Source organism: Equus przewalskii, chromosome 21 (genome assembly GCF_037783145.1).
Source record: "Equus przewalskii isolate Varuska chromosome 21, EquPr2, whole genome shotgun sequence".
Taxonomy (NCBI): Eukaryota; Metazoa; Chordata; class Mammalia; order Perissodactyla; family Equidae; genus Equus; species Equus przewalskii.
Genome location: NC_091851.1, coordinates 19231649 through 19258312, shown reverse-complemented (window position 1 = coordinate 19258312; position 26664 = coordinate 19231649). Strand labels below are relative to the sequence as shown.

General features: G+C 38.9%; 1 protein-coding gene across 5 annotated transcripts in view; it reads left to right on the top strand.

Moving 5' to 3' along the window:
* The window catches only part of ATRN (attractin), a 178334-nt gene that overhangs the window by 105618 nt on the left and 46052 nt on the right, over positions 1–26664 (top strand). For all 5 annotated transcript variants that reach the window (XM_070587929.1, XM_070587933.1, XM_070587930.1 and 2 more), the window contains exons 19-24: positions 3874–4011; positions 6760–6853; positions 8989–9041; positions 16467–16561; positions 19248–19326; positions 21136–21293. In XM_070587929.1, the coding sequence (XP_070444030.1) occupies positions 3874–4011; positions 6760–6853; positions 8989–9041; positions 16467–16561; positions 19248–19326; positions 21136–21293 (617 nt within the window). The remainder of the gene's footprint in view (positions 1–3873; positions 4012–6759; positions 6854–8988; positions 9042–16466; positions 16562–19247; positions 19327–21135; positions 21294–26664) is intronic.

Sequence of the window (26664 nt, the reverse complement as noted above, 5' to 3'; positions counted from 1 at the left end):
CTGGGCTCTCATTTCTGTTTCATTGACCTATGTATTTTGTTCTTATGCCAGTATCACATTGTTTTGATTACTGTAGCTTTGTAGTAAGTTTTGAAATTGGGGAGTCTAAGTCCTCCAACTTTGTTCTTATTTTTCTCAATTGTCGTGGCTATTCTGGGTTCTTTGCATTTCCATATGAATTTTAAGTTGAACTTATAAATTTCGACAACATCGACAAAAAGCCAGCTGATATTTGATGAGATTGCATTGAATCTATAGACCAATTTGGAGTGTATGCCAGATGGTAATATGCTATCTTAACAATATTAACCTTCCAATTTATAAACCTGAAACATGTTTCTATTTCTTTAGTTCTTGTCTTTCTTTCAGCAATGTTTTATAGTTTTCAATGTACATACCCTGCACTTGTTAAATTTACTATACAAAGTATTTTATTCTTCTTCATGGTATTATGAATGGAATTATCTTCATTTCATTTTCTGATTGTTCATTGCTAGTGTGTACAAATACAGTTAATTTTTGTATGTTGATCTTGTATCATGCAACTTTACTGAACTCATTTAATATTTGTACCACTTTTTTAGTGAATTTCTTAGGATTTTCTACATACAAGATTATATTGTCTACTAAGAAAGCTAGTTTTGCTTTTCCCTTTCCAATCTGGGTACCTTTTTTCAAATTTATTTTTGGGGGCTAATTGGCCTGACTAGAAACCCCAGTACAGTGTTGAATAAAAGTGGTGAGAGTGGACATCATTGTCTTCTTCCTGATCTTAGGGGGAAGGAATTCAGTCTTTCTCCATTAAGTATGATGTTGGCTTTAGGTTTTTTATACATGCCCTTTATCAGGTTGAGAAATTTTCCTTCTATTCCTAGTTTCTTGAGGGTTTTTTTCATGATTGGGTGCTGGATTCTGTCACATGTTTTTTCTGTATCTATTGTAATGATCGTGTGGTTTTTGTTCTTTAGTCTATTAATCTATTAATCTTATGTATTACATTAATTGATTTAAGGATGTTAAGCCAGCCTTGCATTCCTGGGATAAAGCCCACTTGCTCATGATGTATATTCCTTTTTAATGTGTTGGTAGATTCACTTTGCTAGTTGGAGATTTTGTGTCTATATTCATGAGGGATGTGGGTCTGTTTTATAGTTTTGTTTCTTGTGATAGCTGTTTGGCTTTGGTATCAGGTTAGTGCTGGCTTCATAGAGTGAGCTGGGAAGTATTCTCTCCTCCTCTATTTACTGGAAGAGTTTCTGAAGGGTTGGCATTAGTTCTTCTTTAAGTGTTGATAGAATTCACCGGTGAAACCATCTAGGCCTGGGCTTTTCTTTGTGGAAGATTTTTTATTATTAATTCAGTCTGTTTACTTATAGGTCTATTCAGATTTTCTATTTTTGCTTGAGTCAGTTTTGGTAATCTGTGTTTTTCTGGGAATTTTTCTGTTTCATCTAAGTAATCAAATTTGTTGGCATAGTATTTTCTTACAGATAGTTTTTTAGCCATATGTATTCTCCTGTTTAACCTATTGAGAGTTTTTTGTTTTGTGTCTATTTTGTTCTATCCTTTTTCATTTTGCAAGGTCTCTAAATATCATGAGGTTTTTTTCGGAGCTTGCTTTCTTATTTCACGGATACAATATTTTCTCAAGCCTGTTTGAATATAGCAAAATTACTATTTTTCATTCTCTGAAGTTTCTTGTATTAACCCTTCCTTCAGGGTTAGTTGTTCAGCATGTTTATCCAGGAGATGCTTTTAGGTTGATGATTTTCTTATACTGGTGACTTCGAGGTTGATTTTGTATATAACTGAGTGTCTAGATTTGTTAGTATTGGCCAGTATTAGGTATACTGAGCTGTTGTGAAGGTGTGATGTGATGTCCTAAAGGTGAGGCTGGCTAGGCAGCCACAGGGTGCTCTGGCTTTGGTCTGCCCTGACTGCTGTTGAGTGGTCTGTGTTCCTCCTTCATTAGAGGAAGGAAGGAGCAATGGACCAGGTGCCTGGATGCGTTTGGCATATTCACGGTTGTGCCAGGTGCCTCCCCTGTGGGGTGTTATGGCAACTGAAGATAGCTGGGGCATTGCCTTGATTTTTCTTTCTGACCCAAGCCTCCAATCCCCCACCCACTCCACAGAACCGTCCGTTCCTGCTGCAGCCCCTGGACAGATGCCTCAGCCAGCCATTAAGCAGGCACAGAGCAGGTCGTGAGTCACTTCCTGCTGCCCACCACTCTCCTGAGGCCTGCTCTGACTCCTTGCCTCTGCTGGGTTTTTCAGGTGGCAATTGGTAAAGTGCTTATAATCACTTTGGCAGTCCCCTCCTTCTCCTGCCTTAGGATACAGATGTCTCAACTCCCCTTTTTCTGTCAGATTGACCCTATCTGCTTTATAATTTCTAGAATCCTCAGTCCTTCAGGAGTATCTCTCAATACTTCTTATAGCATCTTTTCCTCTTATCTCACACTCCTATTTACTTATCCTTGTTTTTACATTTTTTCTGTAATTTCAGTGGGATTTTGAAGGAGAAGAGAGAGAAGCGTTTGTTCAATCTTCTTATCTTGAACCAGAATACAGATATTTTTGTAAATGATTTCAGGTGCTACATTTTTTGTGTGTTGTGCTTTGCACTTTTACTATATATACAGTTGCTCATCTTCACAGGGACATGTATATCCCACACATTGTAAGTAATTTTGGTGCAGTCACAACTGATGTAGTCATTTTTAAGTTTTCAACTGCCGTCTATACGGAACAACTCAGATGCCTATGGGGATGGGGTAGAAAACAGATGGGTAAACAGAACAGGTGCAAGGCTATGGAATGCTGCTGAGGTGGTGAAAAACTACAACACATTGATCGACCAAGATAAATCTGCAAAAGCTGCTGAAAGAGTAGATCTTAAATGTTTTTAACATGAAAAAGAAATGGTGATTGTCTGACATGATGCAGGTGTTAGAACTAACAGCTACAGTGGTAATCATTTTGCAGTATATAAGTATATCAAATCAACACATTGTATACCTTAGACTTATGCACTATTATATGTCAGTTATATCTCAATAAAGCTGGGGGACAAAAGCTCTGCAGAGTCAGAGATTCTGCTTACAGAGTGGTACAGGTTGTGGACTATGTGAATGGCTCCACATGGAGTCTGCAGTGCACAGCCTGCACAGCTGTCCTGAGAAGTCTAGAGAGGTCCAGACTTCATATGCCTTTCTAATTGTAAAGTCCTGTGTGCATCAGGAATCTTAGGAATTCCACTTATGGAAATGTTTATATATAAATAAAGATAGTTATTTTTCTAAAAAGGAAAAATTGAAAACTAACTAAATGTCAGAATGTAAGGAAATGGGTAAATAACTATTATAATTCATAGAAATCATTCTCCCATTTAAAGTTTTGTTTATGATAGATGAAATAACGTAGTAAAATAATTATCTCAATAAAAAATCATAATTGAATATTAATATGAACACAATTGTATAAAACTATAGAAAAAATAATGGAAGGAAAAATTCCAAATGTGAACAGTGATCTCTGGATGGTGGAATTGTATATGATTTCCCCCACTTCCGTATATTTTTCAAATATTCTCTCATGAGCTTATATTGTTTTTACAGTGAATAACAACAAAAAGTATCTTTTTAATAGCTGTGGGCTTTCACCGTGCTGTGATATATTTCTGATTTTCCTGGACTAGCTCTTTTTTGATGTTTTGATCTTATTTCTCAAACTAGTTTTCAGTGGCCAGTTTTGATGGTTTCGTATTTAGAGGCAATAAGGAACTTAAACAGATAATTGCAAATAAGTCCTGTCCTACTTCCTCCACCCAGTTCTGCAATGGGACGGCCCCTTAAAATTCTTTTTCTTTCAGCTTGCCAGTGCAACGGCCACAGCAGATGCGTTAATCAGAGTATCTGTGAGAAGTGTGAGAACCTGACCACGGGCAAGCACTGCGAGACCTGCATATCTGGCTTCTATGGTGACCCCACCAATGGGGGAAAGTGTCAGCGTAAGTCAAATCCATCAAGGTGACCGACTGCAAACCGAGTGGAACACAATGCTTCTATTCAACTTGAATATCTGGGAGGAAAAAGTCACTTGATTTTGGAAAAAAAGTCACAGCATTTCTTAAGTCATACTTGTCAAGAGCTCAACTGAGCTTGGGAGAGAGTGAGCAGAGCTGCCAAGTGTCAGAGTAGCAGGTTAAAGCAACAAGCCAAAAATGAAAGAGTTAAGCCTTTACTCACTTCCTGTAATAGTATGAGCAAGAAACGTGAACTGGAGAAAGTGCCGACTCCCCTTGTTCCAGTTCCCCCCCTGAAATAGCGCGCTGGCTGAGCGTCAGGAGGATCAGCACGGACATGGTGTGGCTCACTGTTGAGAGAGCCTGAGCAAAAGTCTCCAGCAAAAGCCTTTTCTGAACCCTGGGGTGGGGAGGGAGGGTAGGGGAAGGGCTAGGAGTGGAAAAGTACCGGGGACTGAGTCAGAGTGGGGACAGTGTCTTCAAGGCTTCTTCCCACCCCCATAAGGAGTCTCAGCAGAAGTGCCTGAAGATGACCTCAGCCCAAGGCCTCAGATAAAGAGACCTAGGAATGAAGGTGCGCAAGCTGGGAATGCAGATATGTGAAGGAGGTGGCCGACCAGGGGTCCTGAGACCTTGACTTGGCTCCCCTCAGAGACGGCCGGGCCCTGGCTGTGCACCCAGGCTGGTGTAGGGAGGGCAGCTCTCCTTGTGAGGCCTGCCAGGGAAAGCCTTTGTAATTGCCTATGGTTGGAAAAAAAATCTCACGTAGATTTTTAATCGGGCGCTGGACTCCTCAGTACTCCTGGTATATTTTAAAGTGTAAATAGTCCCGTGTCTCCCAATACATATCAAATAGATTCCTGCAAGCAATAGGACATTTTATTGTTAGAATATTAATTATATATTTTTTAAATGACAGGTGATACTATCCTGTTTTTTGGTTTGTTATAGTTTCCAGTGGAAAGACCTTTCAGGTTCTGAGTAGGAAAGTAAATAGGAAAGGAAAATCTCTACTTACTCCTCAAATCCTACCTCCAAACTTGTTAGCAGGGCCCTCAGAGCAGCCAGGAGAAAGCTAGTGTTCTAGTGGTATATCCCTTCACCTCTCTGGGGTTCAGTTTCCTCATCTGTAAAATGGGGATGAAAGGAGGCTTGTTGAAAGTGGTGAGAGCAGTGCATGACATGTAGTCAGCACTCAGTAGTGCTGACTATGGTAGATATGAGTGAGTATTACTCTTCTAATGTTATTTCTCACCACTCTTAAATAAAATGTCTTGCTCAGATTAAAAGGTATTCAGTAAAAATATTTTTCCCACTCCTTGTGAATGATCTTCATCCATTAGACAGTAATCAGAGTACCTGACGTTATTGAGTGATAAACGTGTAGAAGGCATTGTGCTGGCAGCCATCCTAGATATAAGTGCTTTATTATCCCCAAGATCAAGTAACCTGCTGAAGGTCTCACTGCGAGATGTGGCCATGCTGGGAACCACATCCAGGATGTGTGACTTTAACTACTGGACCTACTTGTGCCTCCAGGTGTCACCATCCCCATATCTACAGCTAAGGATAATAGCCATGATTTTTTTAATGCTTCCTTTGTTTCATTCATGTATTATCTCATTTAATCCTCACAACAACCCTGTGGGATGGGACTGTTATTATCTCCATCGTATAAATGAGGAGACTGAGACTTGGGACGGTTAAATAACATGCCAGCAGTTACAGAGGAGCTAAGTGGAGGGGACTAAATTCAAACCCAGGCAAACTGACTTGAGGCCTTTGTCTTTCACTAGTACGCTGCACCCCCTCTCCGCAGACAGCAGAGCCAGGAGTTGAACACTCATGTTTCTGACTCCAGCATCCATTCTCTTCATCACTGCAGTGTTTTATTTTACGGGTTTCTTTGGGTAATTTTTTTTTTCCTCAAGATTTATTTTAAAAGTACGCCTGTCTCCAGCCTAATGCCTTTAATTTATTCAGGATAAATTATTCTGAAAAACAGGGTGTAAAGTAAGAAGGTATTGAGCAAAAAGACTCATTTATTTCAACTGAAGTATAAAATTTGTCATAGTTCACACTTATGTGTTGGAAAAAATGGTGATGTGTTGATGGCTGAAGGAGGGAGATGACAAGTGTTTTCTATGAAGGCTAAGAAGGCAAGGCAAGGGTGGTGAGTCCCCAAGGGCCTCTGGAACACTGGCCTGCCATTGGAATCCCACCCCAGGTCTGAGCCCTGGTGTGATTTGAAACGCGGCCATTGTGGAGAAGGCACCTCAGCTGAGATGGAGCACAACCAGACCAACCCTCCCCTCAGGGGCAGTCATTGCTCAGGGTGTCTCCATTGGACCAGGGACTGTGTCTCTGTCCCCACACCCAGCGCCTGGCGCACTGGAGGTGCTTCATGAATATTTATTGAATGAATGCAAGAATCATAGTAGTGAAAAACTGAGTGTATTGAAAAGATCAAAATAGTGATTGCTTCAGATGGCAGTGGAAACTGGCATACTCTCTCCTCAGGTCCTGTGACTTTGGCTCCTTTAATGTTACCTTTATATTATTTGAGATAAATCATTAGCTAAAAAACATGAATCTTTGCCATTAAATGCTTTTATTTTAATCTGTCTTTCCTATCAAATCCAGTTTGGATAAAATTATTTGTTTTAGGAAAAATCTCTGATAGTAGTAATCTTTTAAGCAGTTGTGACTTCCATTCCTTTTCTGTCTCCCCAGCATGCAAGTGCAATGGGCACGCATCACTGTGCAATACCAATACGGGCAAGTGCTTCTGCACCACCAAGGGCGTCAAGGGGGACGAGTGCCAGCTGTGAGTACCACACTCCCAGGACCCTTGCTGCAGGCCACGCCTGGGTTTAGTGGGTCACGCCAGGTCAGCTGGGTCTGTACCACCAGGGAGAGCCGAGGGACCATGAAGCTACTGAACCCTGAGAACTACCCTCTTCCCTTTGCCTTGTTGCCATGGGCTCTAGGGGGTCCCAAGTGATGAATTTGGAATTTTGCCTTGTCTACTTCAGACAGGTCTAATTTGGTCACCCTCCTTACTGAGCAGCTCGTCAGTTTAGCAGCAATTCCTTAATGGCTCTTTTATTCACACTTTTATGTTTGAATGACACTGACATTTCCTGGGTTGCTGACTTGGATTAGTCTTTTAATTTTAGCAACTACTCGATTTTTGTCGCGTCAGGAAATTGCACCCTTTCCCAAAAAGGTAGAATTGGAAGAGCTAGTATTCTAGGACAGTATTTTATTTGACATTTGGTTGTCTGATAGTGGAGATGATCGATCCTCTGGCTTTTAACACATCCTTCCCTGCTCTAGCATTTTCCTAGGTGAAGTGTGTTAGACATCTTCCAGGGAAGAGTCTGGGGTGCCCATCCATGAGGATGCACACAACATCAGGCAGACTTGGGATTTCAGTCCTGGCTGTGCCTCCACTCAGCAGGGTGCTCTTGAGACATATCACTTAACTATGCTGAGCCTCAGTTTCCCCATCTGTCAACAGTGAGACTGGTGATAATTGTTTTTAGTGTTCTGGTGAATTGAAACAAGAGAGGTTGTTCCCCAACTAATATATACATGTCTACCTCACCAGAAAACCTCATGAGGTTTACTCATTCTCTCAAGAAGAGACTTAAGGAAAAATTGTTAGTAGTATCAAAACATTGAGCAGATACAAGCAGATTCATCATTGGTAAATTTTGTTTTTCTTAAACAGCGCTAGTAATAATGTCACCAGTGATTGAGACATCCATGGTAGTGTTCAGGAGGTAATTTATAGTTTACATGAGTGTTTAGGTTTACTGGTTTCATGCTGCCTTAAAGCCAATATGTGAAGAAATGTCTAATCAAAGATTAAATTTAACTTTTGGATCCAGGTTCCTTTAAACAGAAAAATGTAATAGAGCCAAATTAGTCACTCCTGCCCTCAGTTAGGGTATACAAGAAAGAAATGAGGTGTAGGCCCAGTGAAAGACTCTCTCTATGAGATTTTAGATGTAAGCCAGTGGTAAGAATCACCCTAGATAAAGGACACAATATCCCTGTATTATTTATCTGGGAAAAGTGCTCAACCCAGGCTTTCTCCTCCTTTCCTCATAGTTCATAGCTATTGTGTCTGCCAAAATGGCTTTGTGAAGTAGGAGACTGGGTTTTGCTGGTGGTCGTAGATGGTATCTATGGGGAAATTAATAATTCTTTTTGACTAGAACTTATTTTTTTCCTCCAGACTGATGAACTGTGTTCAAGGGTTTGGAAAAAAAAAACCCAAAAACATGATTCTCTGTTTTTAGCCTTCTGTCAGTTGTGTTTAAACAGGATCAGTTTATCCAGGGAGAACAGGAAAGAAGTGAGAAATGAATATTTGAAAAATGTTTCAACTGCACTTCTAGAAGAATATTTAGTCCACACAAAAGTGAAAATGTGTTTTTCATGATAATAAATAGGATCTAGATTGCTTATACTTGGATTTGTCTAATGTATTTTGGCAAATTTTCATCAGTTGTTGGTGTGAACTGCTGGGCAGTCAGCATTGGAAGTGAATGCAAACTCTTGTTAGTCCGTCTGATCTGAGTAACAGTGAAGAATGTAGTTATACTGACTCAGAACTGTTTGTAGTTTATATCAAAGGATCTGCTTGATTTAAAAATGAATGTGGGGGCTGGCCCCGTGGCCGAGTGGTTAAGTTCGCGCACTCCGCTGCAGGCGGCCCAGTGTTTCGTTGGTTCGAATCCTGGGCGCGGACATGGCACTGCTCATGAGACCACGCTGAGGCAGCGTCCCACATGCCGCAACTAGAAGGACCCACAACGAAGAATATACAACTATGTACCGGGGGGCTTTGGGGAGAAAAAGGAAAAAATAAAATCTTAAAAAAAAAAAAAAAAATGAATGTGGATTCTGTTTGAGCTAGCAATAGAAAATAATCATTTTCTTCCTCCCTAGATGTGAAGTAGAAAATCGATACCAGGGAAACCCTCTCAAAGGAACGTGTTATTGTAAGTGTTCTTGCAATTCTTATTTGTCTAGAAGCAAAGTAGTTCAGTAAAATTTCTTTAACGTGGTTTGAGAATCGTAAGTGCTGTAGGAATATAACAACTACCCATGGACGTGTCTCCTAATTTGATGGTTTACTTTCTATTAAGGTTACTACTTATTTGAACGCTATTTTAAGCTGTTTTCATTGTGGTTGTGGTTTATGTTACTTTGTCTCTGGCAGATATCAGGGGAGAGTCCAGAGATACACATCTCTGGCTTTCCTTATTTATGTTCCTTTGAAAACTTATTTCATTTGCCATTACCTGATTGAGATCACCATATTTCATATTTTAGGATATAGATCAAAAACAGAATTCTTGAAATAGCATTTGTTATCATTCTCTCTGAAACTGATGTGTGTTAACCACATCATTAGGAACTACTGTGTGGAATAAAATATCTAATGATTAACTTAAAGTGAAAGGTAAATCTGGCAAGGTAATCAGGTCCTTATGGGTAAATGCATTTCTTCCTGTAGGAAAATACACATAGTAGGCTAGATTATGGAACCAGAGAAAAATAAATTAATGTTTTGGCATATGCACTATAATTACATACCTGCTTTCCCAAGTTGAATGGCATCCCTTCAAAATTCATGTCCACCTGGAACCTGTAAATGTCATATAAATAACTGCTAGAAGAAAACAGGAGAAAAACTTCATGAACGTTGGGTAGGGGACAGTTCTTAGATATGATTCCTAAAGCACAATTCATAAAAGAAAAGTTGATGATGGAACTTTATCAGAATTTAAAACTTGCATTTTAAAAAACTCCATTGGGAAAATAAAAAACAAGCCACAGACTAGAGGAAATGTTTGCAAATGATCTATTTGATAAAGAGCCGATATCCAGAATATACACAGAACTCCTATAGCTGAATAAGGAGACAATTCCAGTTAAAAACAGGCAAAGATCTGAATAAACATTTCAGCAAAGAAGGTATAGGAATGACCAGTAAGCACATTAAAAAATCCTTCACATCATTAGACCTTTGGGATATGTGTATTAAACACAGTGAGATACACCCCTAGATGACTAGACCCAAAAGCCAATACTGTGTCCTAATAGAAGACAATGGATTCTCACATCTGCTTCTACGTTCCATCTGTTGCAATATGTCTCTTTAGTTAAAGTAGATGGAAAAAACCCTGACCTCACTAGACATACTGCTGGAAAAGAGTGGTGTATTTTGATAAGCTTTTCAGATAATAATGGATATTATCCTTTGATACCATGCCAAAACTGGACAACTAGTCATTTCTTAAAGATTAGTTACAATGTGGAACCTGAAACCACGTCAGTGAATTTTGTGTAATCTGGTACATTAAAATCTATTTATCTTTTTTTTTTTCAGTTGTTTCATTGAGGTCATAATGGTTTATAACATTGTGTAATTTCAGGTGTACAGTTTTATCGATCAATTTCTGTATAGACTGCATCATGTTTGCCACCAACAGTCTAATTTTTATCCGTCACCATACATATGTGCCCCTTCACCCTTTTCGCCCACCCCCCAAATCCCTTCCCCTTTGGTAACCACTAATCTATTCTCTGTATCCCTGTTTGTTTATCTTCCACATGTGACTGAAATCATGCAGTGTTTATCTTTCTCTGTCTGACGTATTTTTGATTAATGTAATATCCTCAAGGTCCATCCATGTTGTTGCAAATGAGATGGTTTTGTCTTTTCTTAATGGCTGAGTAGTGTTCCATTGTATGTATATACCACATCTTCTTTATCCATTCATCAGTTGAAGGGTACTTGGGTTGCTTCCATGTCTTGGCTATTGTGAGTAATGCTGCAGTGAACAGAGGGGTTCAAAATTTCTTTGAACTGTTGTTTTCAAGTTCTTTGGATAAATACCCTGTAGTGGGATAGAAGGATCGTATGTTATTTCTATTTTTAGTTTTTTGAGAGATGTCCCTACTGTTTTCCATAGTGGCTGCACCAGTTTGCATTCCCACCAGCAGTGTATGAGGGTTCCCTTTTCTCTCCATCCTCTCCAACATTTGTTATTTTTTGTCTTGTTAATTATAGCCATTCTGACAGGTGTAAGGTGATATCTCATTGTAGCTTTGACTCGCATTCCCCTAATAATTAGTGATATTGAACATCTTTTCATGTACCTGTTGGCCTTGGTATATCTTCTTTGGAAAAATGTCTGTTCATATCCTCTGCCCATTTTTTGATCAGAGTGTTTGTTTTTGTTGTTGTTGAGTTGTATGAGTTCTTTATATATTTTGGAAGTTAACACCCTGTGGGATATGTGGTTTGCAAATATTTTCTCCCAGTTGATGTGTTGTCTTTTTGTTTTGTTCTTGGTTTCCTTTGCCTTGCAGAAGCTTTTTAGTCTGATGTAGTCCCATTTGTTTATTTTTTCTTTTGTTTCCCTTCCCCGAGTAGACATGGTATTCGAAAAGATGCTGCTGGGACTGATGTCCAAGAGCGTACTGCCTATATTTTCGTCTGGGAGTTTTATGGTTTTGGGTCTTACATTCAAGTTTTCAATCCATTTTGAGTTAATCTTTGTATATGGTGTAAGATAATGGTCTACTTTCATTCTTTTACATGTGGCTGTCCTGTTTTCCCAGCACCATTTATTGAAGAGACTTCCCTTTCTCCATTGTATGTTCTCAGCTTCTTTGTCAAAGATTAACTGTCCATAGATGCGTTGTTTTATTTCTGGGCTTTCAATTCTGTTCCATTGATCTGTATGTCTTTTTTTGTGCCAGTAGCATGCTATTTTGATTACTATAGCTTCCTGTTATATTTTTAAGTCAGGGATTGTGATGCCTCCAGCTTTGTTCTTTTCTCTCAGGATTGCTTTGGCTATTTGGGGTCTTTTGTTATTTGATATAAATTTTAGGATGCTTTATTCTATTTCTGTGAAGAACGTCACTGGGATTCTGATTGGGATTGCATTGAATCTGTAGATTGCTTCAGGTAATATGGACATTTTAACTATGTTTATTCTTCCAATCCATGTGTGTGGAATATCTTTCTATTTCTTTATATCTTCTTCAATTTCTTTCAACAATATCTTATAGTTTTCAGATATAGGTCTTTTACCTCTTGGGTTAAATTTATTCCCAGATATTTTATTCTTTTTGTTGCAGTTGGAAGTGGGATTGTATTGTTGACTTCTCTTTCTGCTAGTTCATTATTAGTGTATAGAAATGCAACTGATTTTTGTGAGGTGATTTTGTACCCTGCAACTTTGCTGTGGTTATTGATTATTTCTAATAGTTTCTCCCTGTGAGTCTGTTAGTAGTTGCTTTATATACTTTGGTGCTCTTGTGTTGGGTGCATATATATTCATAAGTGTGTGTCCTCTTAGTGGAAAGTCCCTTTTATCATTATATACTGCCCCTCTTTGTCTCTCATTGACTTTTTTATCTTGAAGTCTGCTTTGTCTGATACATATGACAATACTTGCTTTCTTTTGTTTGCCGTTTGCTTGGAGTATCATCTTCCATCCCTTTACTGTGAGCCTATGCTTGTCTTTAGAGCTGAGATGTGTTTCCTGGAGGCAACATATTGTTGGGTCTTGTTTTTTAATCCATCCAGCTACTCTGTGTCTTTTGATTGGAGAATTCAGTCCATTTACATTTAGAGTGATTATTTGATACATGAGGGCTTAATACTGCCATTTTATCTCTTGTTTGCCAGTTCTGTATTTCCATCGTTCTCTTCCCTTATATTTCTGAATGCCATTTCAATTTGGTGGTTTTCTGTGGTGGTGTTCTTAGTTTTCTCTTTATTTATGAATTGTAGCTCTGCTCTGGTTTTTTGTGTAGTGGTTACCGTGAAGTTTGTGTAAAGGATCTTGTAGATGAGATAGTCCGTTTTCTGATAGCCTGTTATCTCCCTTTCCCCTTCCCCTTCTGAGTTGTTGTCAGAAATTATTCTATTTTGTGTTTTGAGTTTGTGACTAAATTGAAGTATTTATAGATATTTTTGATGCTTTTCTTCCCTTTATCTTTTGTGTTATAATTCTTTGCTAACCTGTTCTGATAGAGAGCTCCAGTTTTCTGATTTTGTCTATCTCTCTGCTTGCTCAAAGCTTTGTTGACCTTTGCCTTTCTGTTTCAGGTATGAGGACTTCCTTTATCATTTCTTGTAAGGGAGGTCTAGTGGTGATGAACTCCCTCAGCTTTTGTTTATCTGGGAAGGGTTTTATTTCTCCATCGTATCTGAAGGATAGTTTCACTGGAATAGAGTATTCTTGGCTGAAAGTTTTTGTCTTTCCGTATTTTGAATATATCGTTTCATTCGCTCCTAGCCTGTAAGGTTTCTGCCAAGAAATCTGCTGAAAGCCTGATAGGGATTCCTTTGTAGATTGTTTTCTTGTGCCTTGCTTCCCTTAACATTTTTTCTTTGTCATTGACTTTTGCCAGTTTTACTATTAGATGCCTTGGAGAAGATCTTTTTACATTTATGTAATTAGGAGTTCTATTGACTTCATGTACTTGTAAATCTAGTTTCTTCCCCAGGTTTCAGAAGTTCTCAGCTATTATTTCTTTGAGCAAACTCTCTGCTCCTTTCTCCCACTCTTCTCCCTCTGGAATATCTATAATCCTTATGTTGCATTTCCTAATTGAATCGGATATTTCTCGAAGAATTCCTTCATTTTTAAAAAATCTTAGTTCTCTCTCCTACTTCACCTGAAGCATTTCTGTATTTCTGTACTCCAAATCACTAATTCAGTCCTCCATAACGTCACTTCTATTTTTTAAGGATTCTAGGTTATTTTTTATCTCATGAATTCTGTTCCTTGTATCCAGAATTTCTGTTTGGTTTTTTTTTAGAGTTTCAATTTCTTTGGTGAAGTATTCCTTCTGCCCATTAATTTTATTCCTGAGCTCATTGAACTGTCTTTCTGAGTTTTTGTGTAACTCGTTGAATTTCTTTATGACAGCTCTTTTAAATTCTCTGTCATTTAGATTGTAAATTTCTAGGACTTTGGGGTTGGTTTTTGGAGACTTGTCATTTTTCTTCTGCTCTCAATTGTTACTATAGTTTTTCATGGTATTTGCTGAACTAACCCTTTGCTGGTGCATTTGTGGTAGTATCAAGTCACAGATTCTACCTGCTGCTGCTGAGGGGAAGCAAGAGTTGTGTTTCTGACCCCACCCGACCTGCTGGAAGTTGTGCGGGTGCGGTGGGCACTCCTGTGGCCTGGGATAGTGTTCATGCATGTGCTGGGCTGCTGCCACCTCTGCTTACAGTTACACCAGCCTCTGTGCTTGGGGGGCAGGGCTTCTTTGCAGGGTCTGAGCTGGGGCCACTCATTGAGGCCTTGGCAGCATAGCATGGTGGGCACTCCCACAGGCCAGGGTAGTGTTTGCGTGTGCACAGCTGCCGCCCCCTCTTCTTACAGTCATGCTGGGGCGCATTCCCACTGGTGGGGCACCACAGCACAGTGTGTGCTCCCATAGGCTGGGATAAGCGTTTGTCCACAGTCTGGGCTGTCCCTGCCTCCTCTTAGAGTAGTGCCAGCCTCTGTGAGAGAACCAGCAACCTGGCTTGCTGCTGCTGAGAAGGGGTAGGGAAGCACTCACCTGTCTTCTGCTTCCTGGGGACCCAGTCCATCGACCTTCAGATGTATAACTGCATGGGTCTCTCAGGCATCCTCTTGTGCTGTAAGGTGCCCTATTGTGCTGTGCTATCCTCCGCTGGTCAATGAATGTCCATTTAGTTGTAATTCAGAGGGGGAGAGACAAAGGGAACAGCTCATTCTGCCATGTTGCTGATGTCACTGCTGTCTATGTGTCTTGAAAAATAAAAGCCAATACAAAGTTTTAGCAGTGATGTGGAAAAACTGGAACCTTTATGCATTGTTTGTGGGAATATAAAATGGTATAGCTGTTTTGGAAAACCATTCGACAGTTTCTTAAACAATTAAAAATAAGCTTACTGGGGCTGGCCTGGTGGTGTAGTAGTTAGGTTTGCACACGCCACTTCGGCAGCCCAGGGTTTTCAGATTGAGATCCCAGTACAGACTTATACACTGCTCATCAAGCCATGTTGTGGCAGCATCCCACATACAAAATAGAGGAAGATTGGCACAGATGTTAGCTCAGGGATAATCTTCCCCATGCAAAAAGAGGAAGATTGCCAAAAGATATTCACTCAGGGATAGTCTTCCTCACCAAAAATTAAGTAAATAAATAAACTTGCCAACAACTCCCCATTTCCCTGTTTTCCCAGACCTTGGCAACCACCATTCTACTTTCAGTCTCTATGAATTTGACTACTCTAGGTACCTCATATAAGTGGAGTCATACAGTATTTGTCTTTTTGTGACTAGCTTATTTCATTTCGCATGATATTCTCAAGGTTCATCCACGTTGTACCACGTGTCAGAATTTCCTTCTTTTTTAAGGCTGAGTAATATTCCATTGTATCTATATACCACATTTTGTTTATCCATTCATCTGTCAGTGGACACTTGCTTCCACCTTTTGGCTACTGTGGATAATAGCTATCTGTGATCTGTTTAGCTACCATGAATGTGAGTGTATAAATATCTATTTAAGATCCTGCTTTTGGTTCTTTTGGGTACATACCCAGAATTGGAATTGCTGGATCATTTGGTAATTCTATGTTTAATTTTTGAGGAATTGCCATACTAGTTTACACAGAAGCTGCACCATTTTACGTTCCCACCAGCAGCATGTTAGAGTTCAGATTTCTCTACATCCTCACCAACGCTTGTTATTTTCTGTTCTTTCAGTAGTAGCCATCCTAATGGGTGTGAGCTTTTTATTTGCATTTCCCTAATGATTAGTGATGTTAAGCATCATTTCATGTGCTTGTTAGCCATTCATATCTCATCTTTGGAGAAATAGCTATTGCCCATTTTTAAATCAGGTTTTTTTGTTGTTGTTGACTTTTACAATCCACTTTTTAGAATTAAATTATACCATGTTCAGCCAGTAGACTCTCATTCAAGCTGTGTTCTTTTGCTACATCACATGAGTATTTGAATACTTTCTAAAATAAGATAACCAAGGTGCGTGTTACTTGCTCCAGACCTGGAATCGACCATTTTTCCATAAGAATCTTCATTCCTTTTATACCACTAATTTATCGCTTTGTATCCTTTGACAAAACTTAGCATGTAATAGATGTTCAGTTAATATTTGTAGATGAGTTAGGTTGGAACCTCAAATCTCAGCCAGGGTCTTGATATAATGAGGGTTTGGTGGATTAACCCAAATGAAATGATACTGCCCACAGACTTGATTTCTAGTCCCTGGGTATAATTGAGCCAAAAGTACTTTCCTGGCTATTGAATATTTATAAGAAAATCAGTCTGTATCTCTAGAGACCTATTCTGTTTTGTTTTGATTTCTAAATATGCATTTCTTTCTTTCCATAGATACTCTTCTTATTGACTATCAGTTCACCTTTAGCCTATCCCAGGAAGATGACCGCTATTACACAGCCATCAATTTTGTGGCTACACCTGATGAAGTAAGATTTTAGAAGTCTTCTTACTTTGTTTTTTAGAAATCTTCTTTGTTTTGAATTTGTATGGGTCTTCTTCTTGATCATTATGGATAGAAGCACTGTCTTAGCTGTGTTCTCCAGAGTGGACTGCACAGGATGATCTTTAGAGGTGCAGGAAAGAAATGTTAGAATCTACATTTTATTTCTTTTCTATCCAAAAGGCAAGAACAGTGTTGTTAAGATTTCCCAGGATCTGATACACAGACTGACATTGAGTCCACACATACTTGGTTTGCCCAACAGCCCAACAAAACCCCATATAGAAAAGGAGAAGAGACTGCAAGGGAAATTCCCTTGCCAGAGGAGCAGGTGGCAGAGCCCAGATTTACTCTCTCAGAATGGACCAGAGGCTCAAAAAGTACCCTCAAAGAAACCGCAAGTTGAAATTAATGCCAGTGATGCAAGGAAGGTGGCAGAGGTGACACTTCTGCTCCTAGAATGAGTTCTTAGCTTCATTAGGAGGTAAAAACAGTGAAGGTTTATTTGGGTCCAAGAAGAAGTCAGCCAGAAATAACTGAAATTATTAAGATGATTATTTGAAATGTGGTTTTGATCTACTGTCATTAATATGAATCCCCAGCCAGCCATAAGGTATTAGCTAGTGGTAGAAGGGAGCCAACACAGCATGACATTTAAAAGTGAAGCATGTAGAACATGAAGACACACCTGTAAGATTTATATTCCATGAAATATAAGGTAATTCAATATTCACTTCAATACATAATGAAATTTTATTAAATTTGATGACAAATTATCTAGGAGCCTGCTTAGAGGTTTCTTATTTTTCACCAACATACACAAAGCCATTAACCATTACAAAATTCCTGTCACAATAAGCATGACAAATAATATGTAGAAAACAATATGACAGTAAGCCAAAGTGTATTTCTTTGTTAACAAATGTTATTAGCAAACGTTACTAAATTAAAGAAAAAAAAATCAGCAGTAGAACAAAGTCCACAGCGTGAGGTATTCACTATGCAAATAAATGAAAGTAAGGTGTGTTTTTTATATTCCATTTTAATGATAGAAATAAGAGATGTACTAGAGAAGATACAGTCTCATCACTGAATAGCTTTTTAAGTAAAAATCATAAATGACTTTAAATGAACATATGTTGTGGAAAAACTGTGTAGGCATATTGTTTGAGTGGCTGTATTGACTAGAATTTTAGAAAAAAGAATTTGCAATAACATAGCGAAAGTACCACACACGAAATTTATTTACTACCTTATTCATAAGCAAGTAGTTGAAGTGCTCAGTCTTTCAGGATGCGATTGATACTGTTAATTTTATTTTAAATAATCATAGTAGACTCTTCGTGATGCTTCTTAACGAGATGAGGAGTGACCATGAAAATCTTTGGACTTCTCTGGAGTTCCCTACTTATGAACAGAGCATTTAACAGAATTATCCAATGTGTGTGTTCTCTCTTACAAAAGCACTAGGATGTCAAGTTTATTGATCCTTTCCAAGGAAAGAAGTAATTGTTGGTAATGTGCTGCCAGCAAATATTAAAATTAAATAAATAGATACTTGAGCTGTCCTTTCAAGAGGAAGGTGAGATTTTATCAATAAATGAGAAGGTAACTGCTTTGTGAGAGAAACTTCTGGTTTGGAGATCATGTTTTGAAAATGACTGTTGGAAATGTTTCCATTCCTGTGATTTTGTGCGTAAAAACTACCAAAACAACACCTTTAAAAATCTTAATTTTCCAACCTGTTTTAAGATCCTTCAAAATGAAGAATTTCAGCAGGACTGGATCTTTTTCTAAAATATAAAAATACAAAATCTGATTCATTTGTAAAAACAATTCTCTGACCCCAAGAAAGAGATTTATCAGGCAAATTTCAGTAAAAACTAAAAATTAGCCTTATAATTTCCCCAGCATGGCCAACAGTATGCTTCTTCCAGTTGACTCCACACGTTTCTCAGAGATAGCTTTTTCAGTCACTGTGAAACCAAGAATCAAAATTAATTAAACTGTCTCTTCAAATTGGTCTATCTCTAATTGGTAAACAAGGTTTTCAAAGCCAATAAAGCATATTCAATCATATTTCTCTTGAAATAATATTTTTAGTGAGAGAAAAATGTTTTTCAAATCATGAATGAATACAATCAAATTATTTTTAGTTTATTTCAGCTTTATATGCTCTTTTTTTTAAGTGTTTCATATTGAAGAAGTTTACACTGTATCTATTCTATCAGTTAAGAAGTGCACAGGTTTAATTTATAGACACATACAGATTGGGGCCCTTGGTCAAGTGTTTTGCTGATAGGCATGAGCTCTCCAGACCTTGGAAACATCTGCCCAGAGGATCCCTGGGAGGCCGACTCCCCTAACATAGGTCACAGGATGTAAGTCATTCTGCTCTGGTGAGGGTCTTTGTAAAAGATGCTTTCTCATGGAGTTAGGCATTTGATAAAGCATTAAACTCTGGATATTGTTATGGGAAGGGAATGAAATTTATTTGGGGTATATTGCTTAGAAATTTTGCTAACTCTTTAAGTGTGAATTTCTCTTAAGGCATTGTAAAATACCTGTTTTATAATTAAGAAAGTTGAAAGAAGTAAAATGTGATTACTACTTTATTTTAAAATCTTGAAATTGTTATAATTAATTTTCTAATTATTTGCACCTCTTATTAGCAAAACAGGGATTTGGACATGTTCATCAATGCCTCTAAAAACTTCAACCTCAACATCACATGGGCCGCCAGTTTCTCAGGTAAAGACATACTTAGAGAAGCCCTCCTGAGTGGAGGTAATAGATTGAGAAATGTAGGAGCTGAGAAGGAAGGCTCTGGAGACAGATAGATTTGAAACCCACTTTTGCCATTTATTAGCTGGGAGACCTTGAGCAAACGTCTAAACCCCTCTCTAGACTTTAGGGTTGTTCCATGTAAAGAGGAGATAACAACACATAGCTCCTAGAATTGTTGTGTAGATAAAATTAGGTTATTCATGCCAGTGCCTACGGCGACATCAGGCTCAGTTGTGTGCTCACTACCCCTGCCCTGCTGCCGCCACTAATACCATTGCTGCAGCCGCTGCTCTGGCTCTGCCATCATCACCCACATCCATGTTTCCAAAGTGAAAAATGCAAATGACTTGTGGTTTCAAGAGATGGAAACATTTTGAAGAATGAAATATTTTAGTAGGTACAGTGAAATGTACTTTGGGAATTAAATCAAGCTCTAAGAGCATGGCTTTTGCTATCTTGCTTATCTTATTCTGATTCACTAAAGAAGATCTGATGGGCAGAAAATCTACTAAAGAAGTAAAGAGTGGGCCTGATGGGGTGGTTAAGAACATAGCTTGACAGACCTGGGTTTGAATTCTGCCTGTTACTTACTATGCTATTGGGCAAATTACTTGAGTTTTCTGACCCAATTTCCTCACGTATAAAATGGGATAATAAAAACACCTTGTCATGTAGAGTGTTGTGAGGATTAAATGAGATAATAAATGGAGTACTTAATGTAGTGCTGGGAACTTGGTAAATTCTCACTAAATGGTAACTATATTTCACTATCGTTATTACTATTACAGTGTTTTTTGATCAAAACACAACCAGTTAGACTGATGCCAAATAAGAACAATACCTTTGCACCTCACTTTATGTTTATCATTTCTTAAAAGATTGTATAGAATTCAGAAAAAGTTCAGAAACTTGCAGTGAGGAAAGACATTTAAGAAAAAGTCTGAATTATCGGGGCGTTTGTCTGGAAAAAGGCAGCCTCTCTGAGGTGTGAATGATTTGCAGTGACTGTCTCAATAGGGACCCGACAGTCTGGGCTCCAGTCACAGGATTTAACTCAGAGATGAAAAGTCCATTTCGTGAATCGTTATAGACACTAGAATTCCTGGCTAAGGGAGAATATGGGATGTTGAAGGACTATCTGGGAATAGGATGTGTTTATATCACATTGGGGGGACTTAAATACAGTTTTAGCTGGTAGCAGAAGGGACTGAGTGACATTTCGTGCTCCTTCCTCCCTGCTACTGTTGAGACTCAGGTCACTGCTAGTTAGGAAGTGAGGAGTGAATCATTGTGCCTGGTATAGGGGATCTGAGCACTGCCAAACAGATGTCAAGGGGAAATGCAGAGAAATTGAAGTATTGTGGGCAGACATAATGTCCATTGCTTGTTAATAGGATACTAGTGGTATCTGTATTTTCATGACCATGCATAACCTGTTTCAGTGGAGGGGAGTTGCAGGGGTTCCTGGTAAAACCATTCTAGTTAAGGGCATGGACTTGTGTGTCAGCTTACCCAGGTTCAGATCCCAACTCTGCTTTTTGCTGGCTGTGTGACCTGAACCAAATTACCTAATTTCTCTGAACCTCAGTTTCCTGATCTGTAAATGAGGATGATAATAAGGTTGTTGTTAGGATTAAATGAGATTATGCTTTTAAAAGCTGTACCTGGAACATAGTCAGTGTTTAGTAAATGCTGGCTATTATCCTTATTATTAATGAGAGCAGAGTCTGTCCAAAAAAAGTCTCTTCTGTTTTGTCTTTTTCTTCCTAACAGCTGGAACCCAGGCTGGAGAAGAGATGCCTGTTGTTTCAAAAACCAACATTAAGGAGTACAAAGATAGCTTCTCTAATGAGAAGTTTGATTTTCGCAACCACCCAAACATCACTTTCTTTGTGTATGTCAGTAATTTCACCTGGCCCATCAAAATTCAGGTAAGTGCTTTTTGGTCTCACCTGTAGACATGATGAAATCTCTTTAGTGAAGACTAAATTCACTAATTTAGAACTTGTGGTAAATGAGATGTCCAGTATTAGTTTGCCTTTGTAATATCTGTGACAAAGGAGTGCTGAGCACATGAATACCATAAAGAAGATGATAGTGGGGATAGCTTAAATCACTTATGAAGGAAATTTATAAGCACTTTTGAAAACAAGATAGCATATAACAAGTTTGGTAATTACAACTGTATTCATTTCTTCATTGAGCACTTGCCGTGTAAAAACTTGTAGAGCTACAGAAAGAGTTTCAATTCTGGAGTGAGTAAAGTGGGTATAAGTGAAACAAACACACATGTAACCAGTGAAAGCCAGAGTGTGGAAGGTGCCGTAAGAAAAGATCCCCAAAGTGCTATCAAAGTTTAAAGGAGGATAGGATGGAGTGTGATAGGAGGCAGCGTAAGGTCAAATTTAAGGTCAAATTTCTAGTCAGACAGATGTGGGCTTTTAAGTCCTAGCTCGCTCCTGTACAAATCATATAGCCTCTCCAAGTCTCAGATTCTTTGTGCATGTGACCTCAAAGGGTAGGTCTAAGAGTTCGAGTCACCTGCTGCAGCCACTGCTGTTATGACTTGCTCCTTTTCTCTGTTCCCAGGGGGCCACTGCACTCCCTCTTTCTAAGACCTGTGGCCCCATTTGTGCTCTTCGGAATCATCTGCCACTGTGTCCTTGAGTCCTAGCCTTAATAATTTCCCCTTTTACCCCCTTCATTTTGGGTAAATGTGGAGTTCAGGGATGGGTGGATTTTCAGGGACTGGTTCATCTTTAACCATGGAAATGTGGTCACCGTGCTGGTCTGTTTGCTGACTTTTATGATCAACTGAAGCAGATCGTCAGTGATCAGTTAGGGTGGGTTTGAAATCTAGTTCTGGTGGTTGTGTGTTCATGCTTGTGACTGTGACTAAGGAACAGTCTTTTCCTTTCTGGAATGAGGGGGACAGTCTCTGTATTATATTTTTTCTTACCACCCTCCTTCCTTTTCCTGTCTAGATGGTCTACAGATTTGTTCATCCTCCAATCTGCTTCTCCCTTTGTTCTTGCACACTCTCTGCTTCCCTCCTCAGCAGTCTTGTAACATTGACCACAGTCCCTATTTCTGTTTCCTCTTAACTATTACCCATCAGCCCATAACAGTCTGCCTTCTTCCCTCACCACATCCTGAAACTGCCCTGTCATGGTGGACTCCAGTGACTGAATTCTTCAGTCCCCTTTTTCTCATTGCACGATTGAGTCACTGTCTTTCTTGCCTTCCTGGTCCTTTATTTCCCTGATTCTCTGGCCAGTCATTTTAGGGAATCTTCTTCCTTAAACATTGGGATTGTCTGGGAATTTAGGCCTTGGTTCTCTTTTGTCTTCATTGCACACTGTTTCCCTGGGTAATTCCATCCTGCTTATAGGACTTATGGTACTACTTTTGTATTGGTGATTCTCAGTGCTCTATCTCCAGCCCAGCTTCCAGTTGAGCTCCAGGACAACATTCTTGGTTGCTGCCTAGACATCTCCAGACCTGGACATTTACAAGCTCCTGGTACTCGGAACATAGTTATTCTTGTGATCTTAGCCCCAAACCCTTCCTCTCTCAGTGACTGACACCACCATTCGTCCTACTGGACAAGCCAGGACCCTGGAAATCATTTGCATTCCTGAGATAAACCTGACTTGGGCATGATGTATTATTTTCTTACTTTAGACATTGCTGGATTCAGTTTGCTAATAAGTTGGTTAGAATTTTGTGTCTATTTCATGAGTGAGAATGCCTCATAATTTTTCTTTCCTATCCTTCTTACGGTTTTTATATCAAGGTTAAAGTAACCTTTAGTAACTATAAATTGAGGAGTTTTCTCTCTTTCTCATTCCTGGAGATTATATAATATTAGAATTATGTGAACCTTAAATACTTGTTAGATCTCTACTGTAAAATCATTTGATTCTGGTGTTTTGTTTGTAGAGGTTTTTTTTTTAAACTGCTGGTTCAACTTTAATAGTTCTAGGATATTTTGTATTTTCTCTTTGGATTTGAGTCACTTAAGATAATTTTTTCTAGCTAGTAATTTATTTCATGTGTTTTCAATGTGTTGACACAAAGTTGTTCACACTATACCCTTATCTAATCTTTCAGCATCTGTGCTTAAATGTACTGAATCATAGACTTAAAAATGGTTAAAATGATAAATTTTGTCGTATATATTTTTTATCCCAATAAGAAGTTTAAAATAATCATAGCAATATTTTTTTGTAGATATAGAGAAGCTTATCTAAAATTTATATGAAAAGGCAAAGATTCTAAAGATTTTATTTTTCCTTTTTCTCCCAAAGCCCACCAGTACATAGTTGTGTATTTTTAGTTGTGCATCCTTCTAGTTGTGCTATGTGGGATGCCGCCTCAGCATGGCCTGATGAGTGGTGCCATGTCCGCGCCCAGGACTCGAACTGGTGAAACACTGGGCTGCCGAAGCAGAGCGCACAAACTTAACCACTCGGCCACGGGGCCGGCCCCAAAAAAGGCAGAGATTCTAGAATAACTGTAACAGTTTTGAAAAAGAGGAATAAAGTGGGAGGAATCACCGTATGCAATGTTAAGGCTTACTGTTTAGCTACAATAATCAAGACATAGTTATATGTTGAGGGATAGACACGTGGAATCAATGGAATAGAACAAAGAACCCTGGGGGCCGGCCCCGTGGCCGAGTGGTTAAGTTCGCGTGCTCCACTGCAGCAGCCGAGGGTTCGGATCCTGGGTGCGGACATGGCACTGCCCGTCAGGTCACATTGAGGCGGCATCCCACATACCACAACTAGAAGGACCCACAACTAAGATATACAACTATGTATGGGGGAGTTTGGGGAGATAAAGCAGGAAAAAAAAAAGAAAAGAAAGATTGGCAACAGTTGTTAGCTCAGGTGCCAATCTTTAAAAAAAAAAAAAAAGAACAAAGAACCCTGAAATAGAGCCATGTTAATATGTCCAACTGATTTTTTATTTTTATGTGAGGAAGATTGGCACTGAGCTAACATCTGTTGCGAATCTTCCTCTTTTTGTTGGAGGAAGATTGTCGATGAGTTAGCATCTGTGCCAATCTTCCTCTATTTTATGTGGGATGCTGCCAGTGTGGCTTGACAGGTGGTGCTAGGTCCACAACTGGGATCTGAACCTGCGAACCCCGGGCTACTGAAGCAAAATGCGTGAACTTAACCACTACGCCACTGAGCTGGCCCCAGTCCAACTGATTTTTGACAAAAGTGCAAAGGCAACTCCATGGAAGAAAGACAGCCTTTTCAATAAATGGTTCTAGAATAATTGTACAACCACAGGCAAATCAATGAACTCCCACCTAAACCTCACATTTTACACAAAAATTAACTCAATATGGATCACAGATTTAAATGTAAAACTATAAAACTTTTAGAAAAAAATAGAAAATCTTTGCATAATAGGGCTAGGCAAAATATTTTGACTTGACAACAAAAATGTGATCCATAAAAGGAAAAACCGATAAATCAAACTATATCAAAACCAAAAGCTATGGGGCCGGCCCCATGACATAGTTGTTAAGTTCGTGTGCTCTGCTTCAGCGGCCCGGGGTTCACCAGTTTAGATCTTGGACATGGATCTACACACTGCTTATCAAGCCATGCTGTGGCAGGCATCCCACGTATAAAAAAAATGGAGGAAGCTGGCCACAGATGTTAGCTCAGGGCCAGTCTTTCTCAAAAAAAACAAGCAAACAAAAGCTTTTGCTCTGTGAAAGACCCTGGTAAGAGGATGAAAAGACAAGCTAAATACTGCGAGAAAACATTTGCAAACCGTATTTCTAACAAAGCACTTGTATCTGTAAGAAGAACTCTCAAGTTCAACATTAAAAACAAACAATCCAATTAGAAAATAGACAAAAGACGTGAAGAGACATTTTGCCAAAAAGGATATACATATGGCACATAACCACATGAAATAATATTCAGCATCAAAAGCCATTAAAGAAATACAAATTAAAACCAGAATAAGATATCACTACATACGTATCAAAATGGCTAAAATTAAAAATAGTGATAATACCAAATTCTAGAGAGGATGCAGAGAAATTGGATCATGGGTACATTGCTGGTGAGATAGTAAGATGGTACAGCCACTCTGGAAGATAGTTTGGCATTTTCTTATAAAACTAAACTTGCACTTACTATACAACCTAGCAGTTACATTCCTGGGTATTTATCCCAGAGAAATGAAAACTGATGTTTACACAAACACCTGTACGCCAATGTTTATAGCACCTGTACAGCAATATTCATTAGAGCCCCAAGTTGGAAACAACTCAAGTATTCTACAGCAGGTAAATGGTTAAATAAACTGTGCTATATACATATCATGGAATAGTACTCAGCAAAAAAGGGAAACAGTCTGGTGATAGAACAACTTGGGTACATTCCCAGGAAATTTTGCTGAGGGGGGGAAGAAATCTTAGAAATTTATATACTGCAAGATTCCATTTCTATAACATTTGAAAGTAAAAATTTTAGACCAAAAATAGATACGGATATAGATATCTGCTGAGGATTCAACTTTCTTCGACTTCTGGCTCTGACCTCTAGACCCTCTTTAAAAGGGGGTCATCTGATTAGGTCAAGCCCACCCGTGCTCAAGGAAAGGGGATTATACAGGGTGTACCAAGGTAGTAAGAATCTTGGGAGCCAACCAGGGATTTAGGTTGTTCATCTGACCCTAGAGAGGTTGAGCTCTAGGCTCCAATCAGTACAATTTCAATTTGGTAACATCTCTTAACACTATCAAATTATACATCATATGCATTTGTAAAAGACTTGATTTGGGTTCTAGTAAATATTATTTATTGACTTGTTTTAAGCTGAGAATGTTTTCATACTTCATTATATTCTGAATCCAATTGAACTTCAAGCTTTGTTGCTTATAGCTGAAATATGAGAAATAAGTATTTTTAAGATTCTTAGCGAGAATCTTGACTTATGCTGCTGACGCTTTTCCCATTTGGAAAGAGGACTCCGTGCACATAAACAGGCTTTTGTGCTGGAGATAGCTGTGCTGTTGCCAATGCCGAGTTCTAGTTTTTTTCCTCCGAATGCCCTGTTGCTCCACCCTCTGAAAGTCACTGAAATGGTTTTAGAGCCTTTCCTTCTAGAGGAATCTCTTCCCCACCCTTACTTTTTAAGTACTGATTTTAAGTTTAAGAATCAAAGAGATGCCAGTTTTCTGCCTGATTTTTTTGGTGCTCTTTACCTGGGCTGGCTCACTCACTGGAATAAGGTCCACTTATGAAAGCTGCATTCAGGAGCACTT